Consider the following 25,062-nt stretch of genomic DNA (forward strand, 5'->3'; position numbering starts at 1 on the left):
CCCCACTTCCCCTTGAGGTACCATTTCTAATGGTCAGTTATACTAGTCACCAGTTGAGATTTGGGAAATGATCCAATTTGATTAGTCACACATTAGCAAGTCATGTCATTTCTGCTAATGGCCAGTCTTATTTCCTGGAAGATTTCTCTTAGTTTCTGCCTCACCAGGTAAAGTTTTCTATACCTGTCTTTCAATTCTGGACAGTACTTGGAGCACAGGAATGATTTTTGTTTAGGAGGCAGGGAAGATATTGAAAAAATTAGATGAGAACAGATGCTTCTACAACTGCTCACTCCCCAGTTGCTCCAAAGGATAGAAGCCCTGAGAGGATATCAAATAGAAGAGCAAGAAAAGTTCCCAAGAATTCATCAGAAATGGAGCTTAGGGGGTGAGTACACTCTGCAGTGGGACATGCTGTCAAAAGATTCCCACAGACATGGTTCTCATTGTGAAAGAGGTCTTAAATATAAAAAATGAATTTTTAAATATCTCTTTGCCAATAATAAGGTTTCTTATCTGGACAAGATTAGAAATGGTGTACTTCCATAGATGGAAACTGGTAGAACGTGCGTTTAAAATTTTTCTCCTGAAAACAGCATTTATAGGAATGATAGTTCTGTGTAAGAAAATATGCCTTTAGTGTATTAATTTATTGCCTATCCTGAAAGAAAGAAAAATCTGGTTTTCAGTGGAGATAATTGAATGGCTGGCAATTATATGAAGAATTTTTAAACTTCACTTGGTAATCAGATAAATGCAAATTAAAATAATGAAATACTGGGTAACACCTCTCAGATTGGTAAAAATCAGAAAGCTGGATATAATCATGTGTTGCTCTGGAAGTGGAGAAACATATTTTCATGTGGCGGTTTGTTTACTCTGGTTTTACACAAGACATTTTGAAGAACTGTTTAATTTACTTAGTAAAATTGAGTGTGCCCAGTTCTATGTCCCAAGGAAATTCTCCTACAAACCCATAAGAGGACATATCAAGAATATTCATCAAAGTGCTATTTGTGAAAGAAAAAGGTAGAGACAAATTAAGGGCATGAATAAGTAAAATGTAGTGGATGAATTCTAAGAAATACTTTCTTCTAAGATCAATCAAGAGACAAGTAAATGGCAAAAACAAGAGCTGAACCAAAGGTTCAACCTTGCTAATATCATTCAGTTCATACTTGGACACTTGTGCCAGGATCTCCAACAGATTTTCCAGCTTTACTTACAAATAGCTCCGAATAACCACCAAAACCAAAGGCACCAAATCTGAGTACTTTTTAAGCATGATTTACAGAACACTAGTGTCTTGGTCTGTTTGGGTTGCTATAACAGAATGCCACAGACTGGGTGGCTTATAAACAACATATATTCTCATCGTTCTGGAGGCTTCAAGTCCATGATCAAGGCTTTGTCAAATTTAGTGTCTGGTGAGAAGTCACTTCCTGGTTCATAGATGGCCATCTCACTGTGTTCTCACACAATGGATCACTGGGGTCTCTTTCAGGAGAGCCCCACACTTATGACCCATTCAGGAGGGCCCCCACACTTATGACCTAAGCACCTCTCAGTATTCCCACTTCCCATTACCATCACATTAGAGGTCAGGTCCAACATACGAATTTTGCATGAACACAAACATTCAGTCTATAGCAACCAGTTCACTTTCAAAAAGTAGAAGCTTAGGAACTGTGTCTTAGCCTCTACCCCTTGTTTTAAAGCCAGGAGGGCTAGGGGATCCCTACATAAGAAGCCCTCACCCTTCACCTCACCTCGATTCTTATGTTCTCAATAACAACCCTGGAGATATTATAAGGTGAGATGAATGAAAGTTTCTGGCAAAATTGTTTGGTGCATTTACATGCATGAAAACCAGCTAAATGAAGGCAAGTTTAGAAAACAATGTAAAGATCATCACTGATTACATGAGAGTAAGAAATTACAGAAACAAGGTAGGGTATTAGGTAAAACAAGAAATGCCAGGCATGAAATCTCTTGTATACTGGAGAATACATTCGAGTTGGGAGTTTCAGAAGAAAGCACAGGTTTCCTGTGATAAAAGAGTTTTGAAAATTACTTTTCAAGCCATGAGCAGACAAGACTATGGCTTGGTGACCCTAGAAAAGAGGGTGGGGGAAGAGGAAGAGGCAAGGGAGGACATTGGATCCTGCATCTTGTAGACTTCTTCAGTTGGTCTTAATGGCACATGGAGACATGAGAAGCTGAAGGGAGCTGTATGGATGAGAGCAGGGATGATAGTTCCTCATAGTTGGGGCAAGGAAAGAGGGAAACTCTATACTACCACATCTTGTATTTAAGATTCTGAGTTGGTAAAAGGCTAATATATGTGGAAGGGTAAGATAGTATAGAGTGGAAGAAAAGATTTGAGAGTATAAGTTCACAGAGTGGAAAAAAATCCAAAAAGCTAGTGGTGTTTTGGATTACTGTATAGGTGACTGTGTTTGTATGTGAATGTGAATGCATTTTGGGGACAGGAGAGATGGGAATCAGAAGGGATACTAATTATTAGAAGGTAAACTAATTTTGAATGAAGAACAATAAAAAAGTAAAAAAATATGTTAAACAACCTACTGGCCAACTCCAAAGCCTTAACCAAAACAAACAACACAAAATCAGGGTTCCACGAAATGAATATGTGGCAAATTAAATTGAAAATATAACGATATTGAAAAGGATAGAGGCCTACATTTGTAATTAAGACCATTAAATTTTGTCAGCCACAGAGGTGTGGATCAGTAAGCAACTTTCAGAACCAGAACACTGGAAAGGCAAGTACACCTCACTTATTCACCTGATTAAAGGGGAAGGGAATTTCACGAAATTTAAAACAGTCAACGTTTTTCTTGGAAAATATCTCATAATGTGAGAGGGAAAAAAACCTCTCTGTATTTATCCCAATTATTCACCAAGAAATTATTGGACAGCTCAAGTCAATCAGCCTAATTGTATGCTGAGAAAGACCAATAACAACAAAAAGAATTTTAATAGTTTTATTAATTAATTTAATGTAAATGAAAGGAAAAATCTAAACCCTTTTTAAGCTAAAAAAAAAAAAAAATCTACAGGCAGTGCTTGTTCCCTCCATGCAACTGGGAGAAGAGAATGAAGAAAGTATCTATTTAACAGAGAAGTACCCCTTTGAGAAACAGATGTGAATGTAAATATTTTCAGGGCAGAGCACTGGCAAATGCAATGAAATCAAATTACAGATCTTTCAGAGCATGCTATCTTCACCGGATGAAGTTGCAAGGGAAAGATTGCAATTGTCCTACCAGCAGATAGAGATTTTGTCTTCAAGTTTAGCGTTTAGATTCCATTTTCAAACAGCAATAGAAAAAAGAAAAAACGATGAGCAGGATGAGCTCAGTGAAAAATGGATTAACTCATAGAACATGGACACCTAATTTTTCAATTTACGGTAATTACGGAGTTTACAATATACTTGGTAGCCGATGCCTATAATAAAATTAGGTATTTGTTCAAGGACTAAATAATCACACACCTTTGAAATAGACCGTATAAACCTAGCAGTAGTTGGAAGACAAGCCAGCACCAGAGGGAGGTCATTCCAAACAGCTAGAGTCATGGAAACCAACCAACACTCTGGTCTTCCCAAGTTGTCTGTTTTCTTTTTTTCCTGGAGTAAAGTCGTTCCTAGTTTCTTCATTCTGTGTTTTATTTGTAAATTAAAGGCAGAGTTTCTGGGTGCGATCCCCCAGTTGAACAAAGGACTGAGGGTGCGGGGAGGAAGGAGCTCTGAAAGGCCTGATGGGCCTCTGCTCGGCTATCCAAGGAAACCCATAGGGGTGGGGTAAAAGGTGACCTTCCTTCTCAAACAGCTTTAGAAACCTGGGGTTTCTAACCCTGATGAGATTGGTCAGAGCTTCCCAAAATATGTGGCAGGGGGATAGGGGAAAGGGAAAGAAGGCAGAATGAGTGAAAAATAGAGTAGAGAAGCTACCTGAAGACAGGTAAGGTTCGCCCCCACTCAGAGGCAGGAAGTGCAGCGAGTCCCGGGCTCACTGGGGTCCTGCAAAAAGCACGCTGCATCCATCCCTAAACGCCCCAGTGACTGCAGCCGCAGTTCTGGAGAGGGGCCACCCCATTCCAGCAGCTACATGTCACGACAATGCTAAGCGAAAAAAAAAAAACAAAACAAACAAAAAACCCACACAGCAAAGCTTGGCGCAGACATCCTACAACCCTACAGCAGCGGGTAGGCGCAAAGAACTGCAGAACTTTCCATCAGGCATCCAGTTTAAAAGGATGAGTTTAAGCACAGCCTTTCGCATTGGTCCTGAAAACATGGGCAGGCCTCTGGCTCGGAACCTCCCTGAGCGGATGGAGCTGGCCTTCCGTGTTCCCAAACAGGTCCGTCACACTGCTATATAAGCTGTTACTGCGAAGGGTTGGAAGGTCTTGCATTCCTCGTTTGCTGCTATGTCTGGTCGCGGCAAGGGCGGGAAGGGGCTGGGCAAGGGCGGCGCCAAGCGCCACCGCAAGGTGCTGCGCGACAACATCCAGGGCATCACCAAGCCCGCCATCCGGCGGCTGGCCCGGCGCGGCGGCGTCAAGCGCATCTCGGGCCTCATCTACGAGGAGACCCGCGGGGTGCTCAAGGTGTTCCTGGAGAACGTGATCCGGGACGCCGTCACCTACACGGAGCACGCCAAGCGCAAGACGGTCACGGCCATGGACGTGGTCTACGCGCTCAAGCGCCAGGGCCGCACCCTCTACGGCTTCGGCGGCTGAGCCTCACCCAGGCCGATAACCAAACAAAAGGTCCTTCTCAGGGCCACCCACGAAGTCTGCTAAAGAGCTGTAGACCTAAAAGTTTCTTTCCAGAGTGCCTACACTCAAACCAGATAAACCGTAATACTCGCAAATTAGGTCCACGTGAATGCTGATCGGACCTAACAATAGCATCTCTGCACCTCCCATCTCCCAGCAGTTCCAGAAACTACGAAAACCTCTGGTCACTAGGAGTCTATACTGCTAGAGACCATTGCGCTAATTGCCAAGCCTATTTACTATGTTTTGACTAAGCTACAGTTTGCTCGCCCAGGTTTTAAAAAGCTGAGGGACGCTTGGGGGTCTCCATGGTTGAGCTGCCTTAGGCTCGGCGTGATCCGAGGTCCTGGAATCCAGTTCGGCTTTGGGCTCTCCGTGGGGAGCCTGCTTCTCCCTTTACCTATGTCTCTACCTCTATCTCATGAATAAAATAAAACCTTAAAAAGTACAGAAATTAAAAGCTGAGTGATTCTTAGGTTCGTCTGACCATTCTGACAACATAGTGACTAAAATTTCAAAGCCCAGCAATGCCTCCACTTAGTCTCCTTTAGTTTTCTGTGTCAAGAATGCAATCCTAACGCCTTTTATTTAAAATAGTGGAAAGAAGGCACTTTCGGATTCTCAAGACTACAGTTGAAAGAATTTTGGTGAATCCTAGACACTTTAAATAAAAGCATTTCCTTTGTCCATTATCCTAGAGACCTTATGCGGGAGGGCGGGAAAATGCTTCCTGTCCTTAGGAGATTGAACCAAGAACCAATTCTGTGCGTGGGGTGGGGCCGGAGGCTGCCGTCCAATCAGGTCACGAGGGTTGCTATATATACTGGGACGCAGGGTTCTCGGTCCCGCAGTGTTCAGTAGTGATCTCCACTTGGTCATGGCTCGCACGAAGCAGACGGCGCGCAAGTCGACGGGCGGCAAGGCCCCGCGCAAGCAGCTGGCCACCAAGGCGGCCCGCAAGAGCGCGCCGGCCACCGGCGGCGTCAAGAAGCCGCACCGCTACCGGCCCGGCACGGTGGCCCTGCGCGAGATCCGGCGCTACCAGAAGTCCACGGAGCTGCTGATCCGCAAGCTGCCGTTCCAGCGCCTGGTGCGCGAGATCGCGCAGGACTTCAAGACCGACCTGCGCTTCCAGAGCTCGGCCGTCATGGCGCTGCAGGAGGCGTGCGAGGCCTACCTGGTGGGGCTCTTCGAGGACACCAACCTCTGCGCCATCCACGCCAAGCGCGTCACCATCATGCCCAAGGACATCCAGCTGGCGCGCCGCATCCGCGGGGAGAGAGCTTAAGTTTCTTAGTGTTCTCCAAATAACGCCACCCCCCAAAGGCTCTTTTCAGAGCCCCTACATGGTCCCCCAAAAGTGCTGTTGAACAGAAGATTACATCATGGCCCCGTGAGAAAACTCGGGAAGTTTTCGAAAGGTATTGTGGACTCCGTGCCCTGCCAGCACCGCATACAGGAGCACTGGAGATCCATCATCTAAGCCTATTTTGCACAGGCAGACCCTCGAATTGGGCGCTGCGGGAAGCAGTTGGTGGATAAGAATTTGTAAAGTGACCCAATAGTATATAAATTAAGTCTGGGCAAAGGAAGTGGAAGTTTTACGTCGAAATTTAAGAAAACTTGTTCGGTTTCTGTGGATCGTTACGTAAATGGCAAGTACAGTTGACTTTTGCCAAATGATCCCAATGCTCCTACTAAAGAAAATTTCATCTTCCTGGCTTTTCTGTGATGTGAAGGCCTAAAACGATAATTGATTGCCATACGTGTTTGATTTTCCAGTATTTCAGTGTTCAGAGGATGCTCTTGGGCTTTTGCATATGTGACTATTGTGGAAAATGGACTAACAATCACCTAGATGTTAACCCTGTAGGCTGTCTATAAAATAAGCTCACAGTAGCCCTAAAAATGTTTAAAATTTGCCTGTCTAAAGATGTACTACTCAGTCTGAAATTGGGTTCTCGAAAAAAAAATTTTTTTTCAAGTAGAGGTTCAAACGGAATTAAATCATTTTTTAAAGCTGTTACAGGTTTCCACACTTAAAATCCGGAGTTTCCTAACAATTTGGCTGTATTACTTTCGTCCAGTTATTTTAAGATTTTAAAGTCTTGTGCTTTTCACACGAGTATCATTGACTCATTTTGCTTCTTTTGACTTCAAATCCTACCTAAATCCAGGAGGTAGGAATTTTTCTCTGGAGGTTTTTTTTTTTTTTTTTTTTTTTAATCAGATCAGTTCAGCCATCTGGGCCTTAAATTTCCCCTATATTCATGTTTGTCCTTTCAGAAAGGTTCATATCTCATCTGCTGGCACCTAAAGCGTTTTGGAATGCCTGGGGATTGAGGAACTGACCCAAGGGGCCAGAACCTCTCCTTTTAAAAGGTGGGTTTTCTTTTTCTTTCTTTTCTTTTTTTTTTTTCTTTTTTTTTTTTGATTTTATTAATTCTTTCATGAGAGACACGGAGAGGCAGAGGAGCAGGCTCCATGCAGGGAGCCTGAGGTGAAATCGATCCCCGGATTCCAGAATCAACGCCCTGGGCTGAAGGCAGGTACTCAACCCCTCGAGCCACCCAGGCATCCCCCATATTACAGATCCGTTAGTGATTCTTTAGTTGTAGGGACTATTTGATGCTGCCTCTTAAAAGCTTCAAAAATTGTTTTCTCCCCATTCCTTTTAGGATTTTCCCATCATAATAGAGCTGAGGCAGGTGTTCTAGGTTCAAACCTCAGAGCTGGGAATTACTAGCCTTTGGCTAGTTACTCATCCTTTCCCTGGGTATCAGCTTGTATCACTGTGAAATATGGCAAATGAATTAAAACCGTTGAGCATTCTTAGATTAGTTTCTGGCATGTAGTGAATGCTCACTGAGTGTTAGCCTTTACTACACCTCTATCCAGTCACTTAAGCATGGAGGTCCCCACCACCACCATGTCCACTGTGATCTGAAAGGTTTGTGGTTGAAATAGTGGTACATGCTTGGTTAAAACATTTGTCTTGTTAAGATCTTTTCTTTGATTCTTCGTTTGCATTGTTCTGAAAGAGGCAGGCTTGTTAGCAATATGCCATAATCTATGTAGAGAAGTCAAAAACATAGAAAAATGGCCAAATTGCAAATATTTGGGCTTTGCAGGCCAAAAATGGTCTGTCATTTTTTTTCTAACACAATTTTAAAAATATAAAAACCACATTTAGTTTGAAAGCCATGCACAACAGGACACTGTCCAGATTTGGCCTTCATTAACTATAGTTTCAACTCCAGGAGTTCCTTGGAGGGAAATACGTTGATGACTTTAAACTTCCTTACAGTTTTTCACAGGGAAGAACTAAGTGAGTGTTGACTGCAGTAGAGATTTTAGTCATCATTAGACCTTCCTAATCAGCCAGTCAGAAAATCCTGTCCATTCCCTACACCAGCCTCTTCCCAAATAAGTAGCAAAGTTACCCACCCTCCATTCCAACCTCATGGTTATTTCTTCAGTTATCTTGGGTGTTGTATTCTTTTTTTTTTTTTTTTTTTTTAAGATTTTATTTATTCATGAGAGACACCTAGAGAGAGGCAAAATTAGGCAGAGGGAGAAGCAGGCTCCCTCTGGGGAGCCTGATGTAGGACTCAATCCCAGGATCACGTCATGAGCCAAAGGCAGATGCTCAACCACTGAGCCACCCAGGCTTCACGGATGTTGTATTCTTGGCTACTTCTGAGTGTCTATAACTTGTGTTCCTTCAATTGCCAATCCAGTCTTCTCATAGTCAGTAGCCACCTATTTCTCTGAAATAAGGTCTCTCCTAGCTCATACACACAATAATGCTCACATTACAGAAAGGTGTTTCTGACAGCGCACTTTATTACATATTGATGGAGATAAGGACTTTGAATTGGGAAGTATTGGGAAGAGTACCTTGGAAGTCTGACAGAGTCCCATGTCACCTACAGTCTGTGTTTTTGAGGACTCCTGAAGCCCTTGAATACTTCCAGCAGGTTTGAGGTTTTCCTCCAGCACTTTATCTGTGCTAAGCATCTTTCCCATTTATTATAATGGATTTGCCTAATACTAAAGGTAGAAAGCATCTCAATAAAAAACATATCAAATTTAAGTTTTAATTCAAATTCAGGTCATTGGATCCTCAAGCCAAAGCTATTCCTCCTCCTCCTGCTGCAAGGTAGATATCATTCTGGCTACTAAACTTTCCCAAACAGCCAAAGACATTCTCTAAAGACATTGGGCGTGTGAAAACTCCCAGGAGGCAGAACTGGCTTTTGAAGGAGGATCTATGTGGTTAATTTGGGGCTGCAGGCAAGCTGCTGCCCTCCCTCTGTGTTACTAACTACAGTTTATTCCCAAACCGAGAACCTGTGTCTTTCCTCTTACAAAAATCAAAGTGCAGACCTAGGGACATTTTTTAACATGTCCACTTGATACTTAGTAGAACTTACTGCAACTTTGAACTAACTACCATAATGCCTTAAACCCAGTGGATTCCTATGAAAAACTGAAAAGATTTAAAAAGAAAAATCTTTCATCTGTTGTACATGATTCATGAAAACACGAATCCGCATGTGAACCTAGAGACTGTTTTCTTCCTTGAGAGCTTCAACACGTCAAATTCTGTATAATAATTTTCAGTATTTAATCAGATTTTGGGAGCTAACAAACACGATTTGGGAGTCCAACCGCGAAGGGCGGCTGCCTGAGGGCAGTGGATTGGACGCTCCACCAATCACAGAGCAGCACCGGCTTATATAAGCCCCTGGCCGGAGTCAGGCAGCATTGCAAGACCTGCTCTTCCGTTTTTCCGGTTCTCTTCCTGCAGCGGCTTCTGCTCTCGGCCATGTCGGAAACTGCTCCCGCTGAGACGGCTGTCCCGGCGCCGGTGGAGAAGTCACCTGCCAAGAAGAAGGCCACCAAGAAGGCAGCGGGCAGTGGCGCTGCGAAGCGCAAGGCGTCCGGGCCCCCGGTGTCCGAGCTCATCACCAAGGCGGTGGCCGCGTCCAAGGAGCGCAACGGCCTCTCCTTGGCCGCGCTCAAGAAGGCGCTGGCGGCCGCCGGCTACGACGTGGAGAAGAACAACAGCCGCATCAAGCTGGGCCTCAAGAGCCTGGTGAGCAAGGGGACCCTGGTGCAGACCAAGGGCACCGGCGCCTCGGGCTCCTTCAAGCTCAACAAGAAGGCGGCCTCCGGGGAGGCCAAGCCCAAGGCCAAGAAGGCGGGCGCGGCCAGAGCCAAGAAGCCCTCCGGGGCCACTCCTAAGAAACCCAAGAAAGCGGCGGGGGCGAAGAAAGCCGTGAAGAAGACCCCCAAGAAGGCCAAGAAGCCTGCAGCCGCCGGTGTCAAAAAAGTAGCAAAGAGCCCTAAGAAAGTTAAAACGTCTGCCAAGCCTAAGAAGGCGGCCAAGAGTCCTGCCAAGCCCAAGGCGGTGAAGCCCAAGGCCGCCAAGCCAAAGGCTGCGAAGCCAAAGGCCGCGAAGCCCAAACCTGCCAAGGCCAAGAAGGCGGCCCCGAAAAAGAAGTAGGAAGTTTTTGCCCCTTGAAAAAGCCGACAAAGCCCCAAAGGCTCTTTTCAGAGCCACCCAGGTTTTTTTAAAAACAGCTGTACACTCAGACACAAATCTTGGTAATGGTTATGTAGCTTATATATAAGGCATTTTGGGAAACCCTGCGCTGTGTGCGGTCGAACCAATTGGTTCGGTGCTACGGTTCGGTACTACAACTGGTCCCACCGTTTCCCAGGGAATATTTTGGTTTGGGAGTTTTTTACTATAGAAGTCTAGTTCTTTTCCTCCTAGCCTTGGCAGCAGCACGGCCTGGATGTTGGGCAGGACGCCGCCCTGCGCGATGGTCACGCGGCCCAGCAGCTTGTTGAGCTCCTCGTCGTTGCGGATGGCCAGCTGCAGGTGGCGCGGGATGATGCGCGTCTTCTTGTTGTCGCGGGCCGCGTTGCCCGCCAGCTCCAGGATCTCGGCCGTCAGGTACTCCAGCACGGCCGCCAGGTACACCGGCGCGCCCGCCCCGACCCGCTCCGCGTAGTTGCCCTTGCGGAGCAGGCGGTGGACGCGGCCCACCGGGAACTGGAGCCCGGCCCGCGACGAGCGCGTCTTGGCCTTGGCGCGAGCCTTGCCGCCCTGCTTCCCGCGACCTGACATGATGACAGACAACAGTGACTTGGATCGGAACAGATGGAGACCAAGTTTCAGTATTTATTATAGTCCTTACTGGGCGCCAAAATGAAGCTGTCCTATTGGCTGAACTTCGACTTTCATTAGAACCAATGCAATTCTGGTTTTCAAATACCCTTATTTTGATTGGATAGCTACAGGATGCTATCCAGAATTTACCACAAATCACTAGAGTTTAATCTCCTTCGCGTGAGGCTGTGAGTAAAGACTGCACGTAGTAACTGTTATTCTTAACCCTTTTGGCTTTTGTTGGAGGGGAGTGGAGGTGTTGGGGAGGGGAGGGTTAGTTATTTTCCACCATGTCAAAGCAGTCAAGTTTAAGAAGTACACCAGGTCCAAGTGAGCCCGCCAGCGGAAAAGGTATTCGTCAGACACCCAAAGGCTTTTTTTTTTTTTTTAAGAGCCATCCACACTTTCCAAAGAAAACTAATACTGCCTTTACCCTGACTTAGAGTTAGGCAAAAGCACATTTTCATCTGAAGGCTTTTGTACACACTCTAATTTTGCACAGAGTTACATTTTGGCATTGTATGTTTTCAATAGGATCTAGCCTTTTTTTTTTTTTTTTTATGTTACAAACATCAAACACTCCAAATTAATTTTATTGTGCATATTTCATTTAACATCCAAATTCTAAGAGTCATCCATGGAGTTAATTACTGAGAAAACTGCAAATTTAAGGTGAAAATGAAAAATAACCCTGAACTTGCAGTGAAAATCTTATTGTCAGAGCTTCAGTTTTTCTCCCTTTAGGTTATACCACCATTTTCCAGTCACCAACACCACTTCCTTTAGGGTAGAATGCTCTATGAATCACATAAATTGATTTAAAGGAAATTTACCAAGTCACATTCCCTTTCACTTGTTTTGTAACATCAGTGCTAGTTACCTACTTGCTACCTTACTCTAGGACTACATTTGCACAAAATAACCTGAATGGTGTTGGGATAAAGATGGATAAAGAGGAAAATGAGAACTAAAATTAATCACCTCTTTTCATCAGTTAAGGATGAAGATTGCTAATCCAGGCTGTACATCCGTGGTTGAATTTTTCTACTGGTTTACTCTGTACACGAGTCCTGGGGAAACAAGGTCCTCCACACTCCTCCACCTCTACATCTTTTCAAGTGAAGTTCCACAAAGATGGGAAATGATCTTGCTTCATATTCATCACTCATATTTTCAAGTCCTCTATTTCTGGTCACTGATTTTCACATGGCTAAGTGTCATTTTATGTTAGAATATACATTTTATGAAAAATAGCTATATTTTTCAAAATAACAATTTATTTATTTTTTAAAAGATTAAAAAAAAAGATTTTTTTTTATTTATTCATGAGTGACATACACACAGAGAGAGGCAGAGAAACAGGCAGAGGGAGAAGCAGGCTCCATGCAGGGAGCCTGACATGGGACCTGATCCTGGGACTACAGGACCAGGCCCTAGGCAGAACGCAGGTGCCAAACTGCTGAGCCATCCAGGGATCCCCTAAAATAACAAAAATATAGAAGAGGGGCAATGTTTTACATTTTGTAAATATCTTTAATATCAGGTTAATAGAAGACAGTTGGATTCTTGCACAGTATTTGTTTCTGCATTCAATCTGTTGCTATATAATTGTCAAGTGAAAAACAGTAGAGAAACTAATTAAGTTTAAGTTTCAGGATTATTATGCAAATAAATTTAGCCTCACAGACTCCTCAAAAGGATCTCAGAAACCCCCATGGGTTCCCAGATCGTATTTTGAGAATCACTACCTTTTGGACAAAAAGAAAGCAAACATTTTTTATTTAATAACCATAGTGTTAGTGGTACTGTTGGGGATGTCTTTGGCAGAAGCTGAGCCGCAGGATAATTTGGAATTCCTTCCATTGCATTCCCAATGAGTGTCATTAAAATGAAATTTGCTCTCCTGAAATGAAATTTCAGTGAATGAGAAAGCATCAGTGAGTTTCTCAGGGAGCTCTTTTTTGAGCCCTGATCTATAGCATCGCGGGAGCTGCAGCTTTCCTGGGTAAGCAGAGCAAAACTCCCAAGAGTACAAGGAGGGAAACTTACTCTGGATGTGATGCTGACCTCAGAAATACAGGTGCAAGACCTGAGGAAAGAGGAATCATGAGACACACAGTGTCTGATTCAGCTCATCACAGGATTTGTTCCAATTGATTATCATCATGGATTCATGGCTGTTTACATGCTGAATCCATTCCAGTTGACAGCTGACTTGTTCTGTTTGTTTAATTTTGATTCTCACATTAGCACTACTTAATCATGGGTGTTCTTTCATGCTTTCGGGCCGACCCTTTCTTTTGACTGTTACTGTTAGTCCAGAAATCTGAGGTTGTCCTTGCTTTCTGTCAGTATCACGCCTTGGACCCATTAACTCAAAACTTGTAATCAATTCCTCTTCGAGGACTTTTGGTTCTTGAATAAAGACCAAAATCTCCATCTCAGGTTTATGTTAGGGAGTTCTCTGTGAGCACTGTGGCACCTGCCTAACTCTGGGGACCTCAGGACTACTTTAATGGCAGATGCTGTGTCAAAGGCTAAGTGCATGTTACCCTTTCCACTGAAAGTCCTTTATCTTGGACCAGAATAATTTTTTTTTTCAGAATAATTTTTTTTTTAATCTAACTCACTTTTCTTCCTGAGCTAATAGCTTCATTCTTCTCTGCCAACAAAAGACATTGCCTTACTAAGGTTAATTTACCAGATTTGAGGTTCCCAATCTAAATAATGTATTTTACAAAACAATATAATTAAAAATTTAGAAGCACTCGGTGGACTCTTATCTAGGTATGTATTAAAACAACATTCATAATACTTTACTAATTTTAATATTCTACTTTTGGAAGAATCATATATAGTCCACAGAATAATTATGAGTATGCTGTGAGAGTGCTCCCTTTTTGCGTGTATAGTTCCAAATGGTGCTCCGGTCATTATCATCTGTATACCACTTATTTGAAAAGAATATGGAATTTTATTTTTTCTGAATATGGAATTTTATTTTTTCTAACATTCTCACTTCAAGAGGGTGCCAAAAAATAGGTCATTGTTCAGTTTCTGATTATTCCATTAATTCCATTAAATACAATATAAATTAAAATATATGTAAAATGTGTATTACATGTATAATTTATTTTAGGATATGTATGTATGTATTAATGTATGTATATAGTGTATTTGAGCTCATAGAATATATGTTAAAAATCTCAAAGGATTGGATGTATCTGTACTCTCCATCTCACTGCTGTTCTTAGATCAGGAGTGAAATAATCAGAAACTGAACAGCCAATGCATTTGAATTTTTTGGCATCCCCTTGGAGTAAAAGTATTTGAAACATTAAGATAGAATATATTTTACTGTAAACGTGTATAAATAACACATATTTTATATGTATATATAACATATGCACAAATATATATATACATTTTTACATACTATATACACACTCATTTTATGACATAATTGTTTAAATTGAAAGCAGTATTAAGTTTCAGTTACTTGAAGGTAAATATAAATAATTGTATATGGCCAAATATAAATACTTTAATATTTACTAATACATTAATGTTCTATTAGTTTATTTTCAAGATATGAGTTTAAAATTTTGGGGGAATAAAACTAAGTTAAAATAAAGCTACAGTGCAATCTAATTAATATCAAGAATTCTTTTTTGAAATTCCAGTGTTATATTTATACGATGGTACCCCTCAACTTTGAGTGGAAGAATTTATAGTTCTATATTCTCAAAACACTTTCACAAGGACCAACTAGCAAAAACCACTAGTATGTTTGGTTTATAAGACATTTTAAGTGCAACTCCATAGTCACATCACATGTACATATTTCTAATATTAATTGGGGTGTCCTTCATAGTTGTTTCTTAGAAAATTATCATTATTGAACAGCTTTATGCAACAACTGAATATTTGCTTGAATAGTCCATGCCTATATTCTCACTTTTATACTCTATATTATTTTCACAATGAAAGTAGATGTGATATAAAAAGTCATTTTTGAAAAATTAAAACACACTCCAAAACTTTCATTAATTAGTGGATTATTTTTCTTCATTCTAAACATCTGAGGAAATCATCTGGGAATGATTTTTTCTTTGTTATGTTATAACAGTACATTAAAATTATTCTTTTTCTTTTTAAGATTTTATTTATTTGAGAGAGCACAGCAAGGGGAAGGATGGAGAGAGAGGAAGGAGACCCCTCCCCATAGGTGAATAATAGTGTATGCAGCCTTTTCAGATTGGCTTCTTTCACTTTGTAATATGCATTTAATGTTCCTCCATGTCTTTTCCTGGTTTGATAGCTCATTTCTTTTTAGCACTGAATGTTATCATTGTCTGGGATGTATCAGTTTATTTACCCATTCACCTACTGAAGGACACCTTGGTCACCGCCAAGTTTTGATAATTCCAAATAAAGCTAATATATATGTCCTAGTGCAAGTTTTGTGTGTACATAAGTTTTCAACTCCTTTGGGTAGAATATCCAAGAATGTAATTGCAGGATTGTATGCATAGTTTTCTAAGAATTGCCAAACTGTCTCCCAAGGTGTAAGACACTTCCATTTTGCTTTCCCACCAGCAGTGAGTGAGGGCTCATCTTGCTCCACATCCTCACCAGCATTTGGTGTTTTGAGCGTGCCAGATTTTGACCTTTCTAATTGGTGGGTAGTGGTGTGATCTTTACCTTTTCATTTTTATTTTTGTCAATGATGATGGCAATCTATAATGTTACTTCATTGTTATTTATTCCTTCCTTGAGACGTTTATTATCATTTTTCAAATAATTTCTTAAAAAGCTCTGGAAAGTTTCAGACTTGTCTGTAAATCTGTTACTATTTGACTTTATATCTCTTTCAAAGGCTTTTAATTTCTTCTCTCTTAGATTCCTTCGTGCAAAATTCAGCTGGGCAATGAAGGAGAAATTTCCTCTGCTTTTGGCTTGTAGCAGTAAATCTCCTAGCAATAGTGATAGTCAAGGAGAGAAGACTTAGTTTTGTTGAAATGTGTTTGATAGACTAAGAAAGGTAAGCCACAGCACAAAGAAACCTCTTACAGCAGAGAAATAAGTAACTGACAAAATCCTAAATGCCAGAAGGAAACTTAAAAATCATCTTGTTAAACCCTGATCTTATTTACAGTTGAGCAATTGGAAGCTAGAGAGGTCAAATGGCAAGCCCACTGTCACACCAGAATCCAGGTCCCTGAGGATCCTCTCCAGTACTTGCATGTGTGTGTGTGTGTGTGTGTGTGTGTAAGCACAAGCGTGCTCATGTAAAACACAGAATTCAGGAAAAGCAGGAGAGGAAAGAGAGGATAATTTATCCATCCAGTATAAATTTATTGTTCTTTGCCAGGGATAGACCCACAAATGCCATGGACTATACACATATTTACTTTTGTAGATTAACAATTTTATTATAAAAGACAAATATGTTTTTAGTTAGTAAGATCAAGTCTAAAACCTATAAGATATTTCAAGTATAGATACATAGTAAATAGAGCATATGTTGTTAAATAGAGATCGTAGAGATGAAAGAGTCCAGAGATCTTCTGGAGGCACTAAATAACATATGAGATGGTAAATATTTGGCATTCACTGACACAAGGGTCACATAAAGCCCTCATTCAGTATATAGGCGGCCTTAAGTCAGCCTGGCTTTGGGCACACCAGGAGTTCAGTAACAAACATAAAACCTATGTCTGTGTAGCAGAGTCTGCGGCGAGCTTCAGGTGTGGCCAGGTGCCCTAGCCTGTGGCTGTCCTGAATCTGTCCTGCGTCTGTCACGCAGGCTGATGGCACTGAGAGGAGAGATGAGAGGTACAAGAGTTTTATACACACTGGATTCAATAGCATGGCTCTCAACCCACTTGTCCACTAAACTATTAACTTGCTCCTTTCTTTCCTCCTTGCTTCTTGCGTCTCTGATTTCATAAGCTGTGAACTGAGCATTTTTAAATGCAGTCCAAGAGCCTTCCTATGCTGTGTCCACTGGGAAAGCTTGCGTGGTGCTGTGCTTAGAGGCTCCCAGAGCCTCCATAATTTCTTGCATGATGTCAGTAAGGATGCCATGTGGTAGCAAAACCACGGAAGAGGTACATGTGGGCAGCAAATGTAGGAGGCAAGAAAGGATTGTGGGAGCATCACAGTCAGAGGGAAGGGAAGTGCCAGAGCTCCTAGGCCCACAGGTTCATTGTGTCTGAGGAGGAACAGCAAGGGGATCAGAGGGTGGTGGGAGCAGAGGAAGCTTCGTGGGACCCAGGGGTGGCAGGCCTAGGACAGCCCTGGGCCAAAGCACACAACACCTTGGAGACCATGGTAAGGGCTTTGAAGTCTGGAAGCTGATGAGACTAAGGTTCAAAGGAATCCCTGGGCTGCAGAGGGGATGCAGAGTCAGAGCACAGGGCTGGGAGCACACACCCCAGCTAGAAGCTGCTGCCATGAGCAGGGGAAAGGAGGTGGGGTGTAGAATAGGACTGGGGTGGGGGCAGGGGCAGGGGGAGTGTGAGGGACTCTGGGTCTGCATCCATCTATCCCTCAGTCACTGCCACAGGTGACTTCTTCCCCAAATTTATCACTCTGCACACTTCTGCCAAATTAAAAATCTAAAATGTCACTAGCCTCATTAAAAACCCTTTCCAAACAGTGCTTCTCTTTCTGCACAAATGAATCCAGACTCATTACCCTTGGTGCTGTGTGGTTAGAGCTCTGAATGGTGGTGTCTGCTATGAAGAATTTGCCCATCTCCCTTGGAACACAGCACACTAGATCATGATCACGATGCATCAAGTCTAAATCTCCTTCAGTTGTCGTATATTAGGACATATGTCTTTTAGGACAATGACCACGTTTTTTTGCATTGCGTATTTCCCCAAGGACACACTCAATGACAACTGATCCCCTTCTTCCATCCCACCCCCTGTTCCCCAAAGACACATTAATTTTCATTTCTTTCCTTCTAGGCTGGTACAACATGTCAGTAAGAAGGACAGGAAAACAGGAAGTAAAAACAGGTTTGGGGATAGCTTATCCCAGGACAAGCAGGGGCAGCGTGTGCCTTGTCTTTCCCAGAGCATGTTCTCACTCCACATCTAACTCCAGGAAGGGGAGTTCTTCACCATCACTGACCAATTTTACAGAGAGAGGATATGTCTGTGTATCAGGCAGTGTTGGTAACCAGGGGAGGGAGGCTAGAGGTCTCTGCAATGAGATCACTGTTGTAAAGGCCTCCCTAGGAGGTGGCTGTGGGGAGTTCATTCTTTCTCTGGGATCATCATATCTCTGTGTCATATTTTGAGGAGAGTTAAGTTTCCATGTGTTCTCAAGGTCTAAGGTCATAGAGCCAGTGTCAGTGGATTCCAGAGAGGTGGACTAATACTCATATTTCAATGTCCTGCTGTGCCTTTTCTGTTCATTGGGATAAAGCTGAGCCTAAGTCTCATGGCTTCTGCCTTAGTTCAAAGCCAGTGGACTGGTGTGCCTACAGATACAAAGCTGGTCAGACTGTCAGCAAATGGAGAGGACTTCTGGGTTAGGGAAGCTCTCCCCCTCATCTCAGCACTAAGGCTCCCTGCCTGTTCACACTTCCACAGGTCAGATGCTGGCAACACAAGGACTTAGGAACTGTTCAACTAGACACATGGACCAATTGGCTTACCCAGGGCTGATACCTTGCTAGGTCTTTTCTTCTGCAATGGACACATCAGCATTGCAGACTATTTCTGAGCACATTCCAGCATTCTTGGATGCCTTCCAGCTGCTCTCACCTTTAACATTTCCATTATGTAGCTTCTGTAATGAAAATGATCAGTGTCTGCATTGTCACAGAACAATAGTGGCCCTTAGAGAACATTCTAGAAAACAGGCAACCTGTTTCTAGGCTGTCCCAGTGCTGGGGGAAGGTGCATTGCTGACATTTAGGAAAAGACCAGGGATGCTAGATGTCCCACAAAGAACTGGTTCAAGTGTCTCAGTAAATCTGAAGGCAAAAGAACCTGTTAATCAATCCTAGAACCTGACTCCTTTAAAAAGAAGCATGTGTGTGTTTGTGTGTAGTTCAATAGGCACTGAGGTTTCCCAGAATGCATTTTATAAATTGAGGTTGTAGTTTGCTCTTTTCATATGTCCCCCAAGAATTATTGACATTTTCTGAAAAAAGAAAAGAAAGTCACATCATTGAGAGTAAGTCTATTAATGGTGTCTGATCATCTGAGTCAATCCTTGTTGCTTTCAGGATGATTCTATATGTAGGTTCTGTAATGACTGATTTTGTGCATCAACTTGACCAGGCCTGGGTTACCCAGATACTTAGTCAAACATCATTCTGGGTGTTTCTGTAAAGGGGGGGTGGGGGTGGGGGTTGGATGACATCAAAACATTTAAATTGGTAGACTTAATTGTAAAGCAGATTTTTGCCCCGAATGTGGGTGGGCCTTATTCTATCAGTTGAAATCAGGAATGAAATGAAAAGGCTGTCTTTCCCCCTAATAAGAACTACTCATGTCTGGCTGATTTTGAACTGAGATGTTGGCTTTTTCCTGCCTTTGAATTTAGACTGAGACATGAGCCTGCCTGGGTCTCAAAGCTGCTGGCATCCAGACAGAAACTATGCCATTGGCTGCCCTGGATCTTTCATTTGCCAAGATCTCTCATTTGCCAACTCACCCTATAGATCTTGGCCTTGTCAGTCTCCTAATCACATGAACTGGTTCCTTATAAGAAATCTCTCAATATATATATATGCACATCTACCCTATTGGTTTTATTTCTCACTAATACAGGCAAATACCCAACTTCTAATTTATGTTTTTGAGTGTAGGACCCAAGAATGTATATGTTGAAATTATCTCCTTTATTGTTAGAACAATTGTCTCTTATTTATTTATTTTTTAGTTTATTTATTCATGAGACACACACACACACACACACACACAGAGGCAGAGACACAGGCAGAGGGAGAAGTAGGCTCCATGCAGGTAGCCTGACGTGGGACTCGATCCTGGGTCTCCAGGAACACGCCCTGGGCTGAAGGCTGCACTAAACCCCTGAGCCACTCAGGCTGCCCAATTATCTCTTATTTTGTGTTTACACAACAGTTATGGTGTTTACTGACTATAAAAAAATTTTGTATGCATTTAAGTATTAATGAGTGTTTAAAAATGTAACTTCTTAGTGGTCTGGAAAAGGGGCACTAGAAACATTTGACTTGGGAATGTTGGAGATGATAGGTATGGGAACTCCTGCTTTTCATAAATTAAACCCCCCAAATGTAACTTGTTTGTTTATTAAGCGACACAAGCACAGACATCATAGCATGTCAATAAACCTGTAAACAGGTTACAACCCCTCTGCTACTCTCAGTGGTGGCAGCAGGCCCTGGACTAAGCCTCTGCCCTTGTGCCTTGAAATGTGAAGGTCTTCCCAAAATTAATATCCTTGGAATTCTAGCATTCCCTTATACGTTTTCATAATTTCTCCATCAAAAAGAATTGCTTTATTTATTTTTTTATTTATGGAGACAGAGAGAGAGAGAGAGAGGCAGAGACAGAGGCAGAGGGAGAAGCAGGCTCCCTGCAGGAGCCCAGTGTGGGACTCTATCCCAGAACTCCAGGATCATGCTGTGAGTCCAAGACAGATGCTTAACAGCTGAGCCACAGGTGTCCCAAGAGTTGCTTATTTTCGATGTAGATGCAGACCTTTGGTTGAGGCACTTGTTTTATTCTTCCTTCAGTAGGAATTCTGGCACACCTGACAAGTCTGCAGGGGGCGGGGTCTTGATCCATCTTGTCTACCGTGCCCAGGTCCTAGCCTTGTTCTTTGCACTGAAAAGGCCCTCAATAAACTCAAGTTAAGCTGAAGCAGTCCTCTTCATTGCTCCCTAGGAATACTTACATTTATGTTCAACTCTGCAGGAGTTGATAGAAATTTTTTATCCTTATTCAAATCTGGACAAAAATTTTCCTTGTGCATTTTAATTGTGGGTTGTTGTTGTTGTTGTTGATTTTAATACCACACATCTGCTTTACTCGTGAAGCCTCCCAAGAGGCTGATATGGTGACAACATCAGAAAAGGCAAGCCTCTGAAATAGAAGTTAAATAGAAGTGAAGAGGTATCAGGAAGTGGTTAAACTAGTCACCTACAGAAATTATACACAGTTGAGATGGTTTGGACAGTTATGGATGACGAGATGAGATGTGTTTTCCACATCAAAGAAACTAAAATGTAACTAAGATAAGTTGTGGTCAAATTAATTTCATGTGTCCAGTGCAGCTTCCTAACTCAAGGATGGCAAAGTGTATGGAATCTGGAAAGGAGTGAAAACAGAGTTAAGCTTTGTCAGTACCTATTTATTGTTCAACCTCCACGGAAGGGAATTTTCAATGAAGAAAAGATGAATTTCTCTAGGCTGGACAAAGGCCGTGTTCAAGTAACTGACTTTGGGAAAAAATCTCTCCTTTACAACAAGACTCTCTCATCTATTTTGATGTTCCAATCTGTTCCTTTTGTGTTCTCAAAACTGTTCTTTAGGGAAAAAAATGACAAAAAATATCTGGTGCCAATCGTGTGACTTATTGAAACTACCAGCTATTCCAGTATCAAATAGTAAAGTGTATCATAGTAAAGTGACATCCAGGTTTGGCTGAGCTCAAGTCAATTTCCCAAAGCTGTTCAGCAATGACATAAACCAAGATACTTTGAACAACAAAAAGTTAGATGCCCAGATCACCAAAGCACAAATAACCCATAAAATCTAGCTTTGGTTTCTTTTTTACTTTTTCTCTTAGGAATTTTCAGTTTCTAAATACTGTAGTATAATGGATTGATATGCAAATATTTGTCTATTCTGCACAGATTTCAGCCACTCCCTCCCCATATCTTTCCAGACATCTTTCCCGCTGAAAACTGTGAGTCATTCAGGCGGTCCCTAATAGCCAAAACATGCCTCTACCTATACCTTTATCTGTATCTGTAATGTTATCTATACCTGTATCCACACACACATATGTTCTCCAGGCCCAAGATAGATATGTGGTTAGCTAATTTAATCCTTCTCAATCCTATCTTCCAATCCCTCCCCTGGGCTTTTTATCTGCCAACTCCCTCACTTTGTAAAACAAAGAAATATCAGAATTTCCTGTTGATTCTCTGCATTAATGGTTTAGTGGACAAGATCAAAGGCTTATATGCTCAGAAAAGTAAAGAACCAAATATATAGTGAATTTACTATCATCTTAAGAAATGATGGAAGGAGAGAACATATATATATTTAAACAGTATAACTTTTCTAATAAAATTGAGGGAGGGATGTACACACATACATATACATGAATACAGAAAACACAAAATACGCACACTCGTGTGTGTATCTCCTCAAACACACTGTCACAAAGATAGTGAAAAGCTGAGTAGACAGAAAGTTCACCAAGAGCTGGAGAAGGTGGGTTGCTGACTTAATTGTAGCCCAAATCTTGAATTTTCTAAATTCACAGGCCTTTTTAATGGCCTGTCAGTCTTTTTTCTCCAGCTCTTTGAAAGAAATTCTGTCTATAGAAACACTGTAAGATTTGGAATTCTCCTTTATAAGATTTCCTTTATGACAAAGTAGATGATGCTTGGAACTTTTTTTTTTTTTTTAAGATTTTTTTAAGACAGAGAGAGAAATAGAGGCAGAGACACAGGCAGAGGGAGAAGCAGGGTCCATGCAGGGAGCCCGACGTGGGACTCGATCTCTGGTCCCCAGGACCACACACCCTGGGAGGAAGGCAGGCGCTAAACCGCTGAGCCACCCGGGGATTCCCCCTTGGAACTTGTTTTCATGCAAGGGTTCTCTCCCTACTATATTTTTCAGCACATTTGATACAGAAAGTGAATATATGTAACATACAACTTAAGTATAAAACAAATTGCATCAAACACCCACAATAGAACTTCTAGCACTAAATCTAGAATGTTGGCAACAATTTGTATTTACCTCTGGTCTTGTCTACATCCTCTTGCTGTGACTGTCGCTGAGGCATCCACTTCCTAATTCTCAAAAACTCATTCATGAAGCTCTTAAAGAAGCTGTTTGAATAATACACTTACATGTGCTTCTCTATATACTTAAATGAAATATATTTTAGAGCTGTATAAAGTGGCATCATCTATGAACCTTCTGAGACTTAGGTTTCTGAAATTCATCCAACTACAACTGTGTATTTTTTTTTAAATTTTTTTTTTACAACTGTGTATTTTAATCTTTTTTTTCTTGCTATATGGACTCCTACTGAGTAAACGTATCTCAATAGATTTGTTGATTCTTTTGGCCATGAATATGCGGTTGCCTTTCCTATTTTGCTACTTAGCAGAGTGCTGGTCCATCCTTCTGTGTCCTGTTCAGTGCCTGCAGAATACTCTCAGGTAAACACCTCGGAGTAGAATGCTGTCATGGGAGCACTGGAATTGGATAAAGGGTATTATTTAAAAACTTCAGCAAATACAATTCAGTGTAGAAGTGTTTCCACCCCGATTCCCAAAATACTTTCAAATGTGCGGGTCCTGAGAGCTTAAAATGGAGAGAGGGATTTTGACCTCCTGAGTTGGGGGAGAAGGAACAGCGCTTCCCTTGCCCTTCTAGTTTTCTTTTTAAATGTTTCCCAATAGCAACACGAAATGCAAGTGACACGGAAAGAAAATACAGAAGGGCTTCTGACCAGGAAAGGTAGGAGAGAGTGCAATCCTTCCCACGAAGAGGAATTTCACTCAGAGAAAAGAAGCAGTGGTGCAGTGGCACCGCCTCTCGCATAGCCACGCTGCCCACCCTTACCCCATTAGGACAGACGCGGGAAGGGAAGCCGGTGCCTAACTTTGAAACTGCCGCGCAGCGTCTGGATTGGACATCCCCAACCAACGTGGCATAGGACTGAAGCCTGAGGACATTTTGAATTGGGAGTTTCTTCGTTTTTTTTTTCCCCCCTGCTGCCTTTCTAACCTAGTATGTGGCAAATACAAACTCAAGGGGACAGCCAGCACCATCCCCCTTCCCCAAAGAAACATAAGTGAATACAAACGATTTGTGCAGTCCTTAGCCTGTGCTCAGTGCTTCCTAAAACACACCTTACATTTAGGGACAGAGCGCTGAAGGCATTATTATAACTTTTTGCCAGGTTGACATTGTCAAAGGTGACCAGCTTTTACTGTGGAGACAAGAAATACTTTCTTACTCGATTTGTGTTAATGAACGTGATCCTCCCTGAGCGAAACCCATATAAATACATCTCCAGCGTTCCTTAAGCTTATCATACATTGTAATTAATTTCCAGTCGAGTGAAAACGTGGAATTCACATACTGTTTCTTCACAGCGAAGGAACACCCGGAGTAAAGAAGTGCCAGTTCTCTTTAGATCACAGAGTGGCTCTGAAAAGAGCCTTTTGGGTGTGTGCGGAGTCTTACCGATTGCTCTGCCGCAGGCGGACTCACTTGGCGCTGGTGTACTTGGTGACGGCCTTGGTGCCCTCGGACACGGCGTGCTTGGCCAGCTCCCCGGGCAGCAGCAGGCGCACGGCCGTCTGGATCTCCCTGGACGTGATGGTCGAGCGCTTGTTGTAATGCGCCAGGCGCGACGCCTCGCCCGCGATGCGCTCGAAGATGTCGTTGACGAACGAGTTCATGATGCCCATGGCCTTGGACGAGATGCCCGTGTCGGGGTGCACCTGCTTCAGCACCTTGTACACGTACACCGAGTAGCTCTCCTTGCGGCTGCGCTTGCGCTTCTTGCCGTCCTTCTTCTGCGCCTTGGTCACCGCCTTCTTGGAGCCCTTCTTCGGGGCCGGCGCGGACTTGGCGGGCTCGGGCATGGCCGAGAGCAGCCGATAATGGACTTGAAAATACCAGGAAGAAGAGTGTGAGGCTCTAAGCGTCCTCTTTATTCACAGCTTCTTAAACAGAGGAGGCAGTGAGTCAAACCCTGTACCTCATTGGTGAATTCTGTAAACGTCATGTACTAATTCTGTTCAATCAAAAAAAGTGTAGTTGAAAACCAGAATTGCATTGGTTTAGGTGAAACTGTAA

At 42.5% G+C, this 25,062-nt stretch overlaps 5 protein-coding genes across 8 annotated transcripts; 3 read left to right on the forward strand and 2 right to left on the reverse strand.

Moving 5' to 3' along the window:
• Nucleotides 1–4,458: 4,458 nt before the first annotated feature.
• Nucleotides 4,459–5,233, forward strand: LOC144306547 (histone H4). Its single transcript, XM_077885980.1, has one exon. The coding sequence runs from the start codon at nucleotides 4,459–4,461 to the stop codon at nucleotides 4,768–4,770; it is 312 nt and encodes a 103-aa protein (XP_077742106.1). The 3' UTR covers nucleotides 4,771–5,233.
• Nucleotides 5,234–5,670: 437 nt separating this feature from the next.
• On the forward strand, nucleotides 5,671–6,835 carry LOC144306538 (histone H3.1). Its single transcript, XM_077885967.1, has one exon. It carries the CDS (start codon nucleotides 5,687–5,689, stop codon nucleotides 6,095–6,097), a length of 411 nt encoding a protein of 136 aa, XP_077742093.1. The 5' UTR covers nucleotides 5,671–5,686; the 3' UTR covers nucleotides 6,098–6,835.
• Nucleotides 6,836–9,252: 2,417 nt separating this feature from the next.
• LOC144306534 (histone H2A type 1-H-like) lies at nucleotides 9,253–10,973 on the reverse strand. The gene has a single exon (XM_077885964.1). It carries the CDS (start codon nucleotides 10,949–10,951, stop codon nucleotides 10,439–10,441), a length of 513 nt encoding a protein of 170 aa, XP_077742090.1. The 5' UTR covers nucleotides 10,952–10,973; the 3' UTR covers nucleotides 9,253–10,438.
• H1-5 (H1.5 linker histone, cluster member) lies at nucleotides 9,577–15,453 on the forward strand. The gene has a single exon (XM_077885948.1). The coding sequence runs from the start codon at nucleotides 9,641–9,643 to the stop codon at nucleotides 10,319–10,321; it is 681 nt and encodes a 226-aa protein (XP_077742074.1). The 5' UTR covers nucleotides 9,577–9,640; the 3' UTR covers nucleotides 10,322–15,453.
• An 890-nt stretch (nucleotides 15,454–16,343) lies between these two features.
• LOC144306543 (histone H2B type 1-K) lies at nucleotides 16,344–24,950 on the reverse strand. 4 transcript variants are annotated; one of them, XR_013373612.1, is made up of 3 exons: nucleotides 22,365–22,950; nucleotides 18,669–21,090; nucleotides 16,344–16,812 (listed from the first exon to the last, which is right to left on the reverse strand). XR_013373612.1 is itself a non-coding variant. In XM_077885972.1 (2 exons), the coding sequence occupies exon 1, from the start codon at nucleotides 24,846–24,848 to the stop codon at nucleotides 24,468–24,470; it is 381 nt and encodes a 126-aa protein (XP_077742098.1). In that variant the 5' UTR covers nucleotides 24,849–24,949; the 3' UTR covers nucleotides 20,500–21,090; nucleotides 24,445–24,467. The 4 variants fall into 4 exon arrangements, 2 of the variants coding, with proteins under 2 accessions (XP_077742098.1, XP_077742099.1); XR_013373611.1 differs by lacking the exons at nucleotides 16,344–16,812; nucleotides 22,365–22,950 and adding exons at nucleotides 22,984–23,075; nucleotides 24,445–24,950 and having other exon boundaries at nucleotides 20,500–21,090; XM_077885972.1 differs by lacking the exons at nucleotides 16,344–16,812; nucleotides 22,365–22,950 and adding an exon at nucleotides 24,445–24,949 and having other exon boundaries at nucleotides 20,500–21,090.
• Between the last annotated feature and the right edge of the window lie 112 nt (nucleotides 24,951–25,062).

This window comes from Canis aureus, chromosome 37 (genome assembly GCF_053574225.1).
Source record: "Canis aureus isolate CA01 chromosome 37, VMU_Caureus_v.1.0, whole genome shotgun sequence".
NCBI classification, from domain to species: Eukaryota; Metazoa; Chordata; class Mammalia; order Carnivora; family Canidae; genus Canis; species Canis aureus.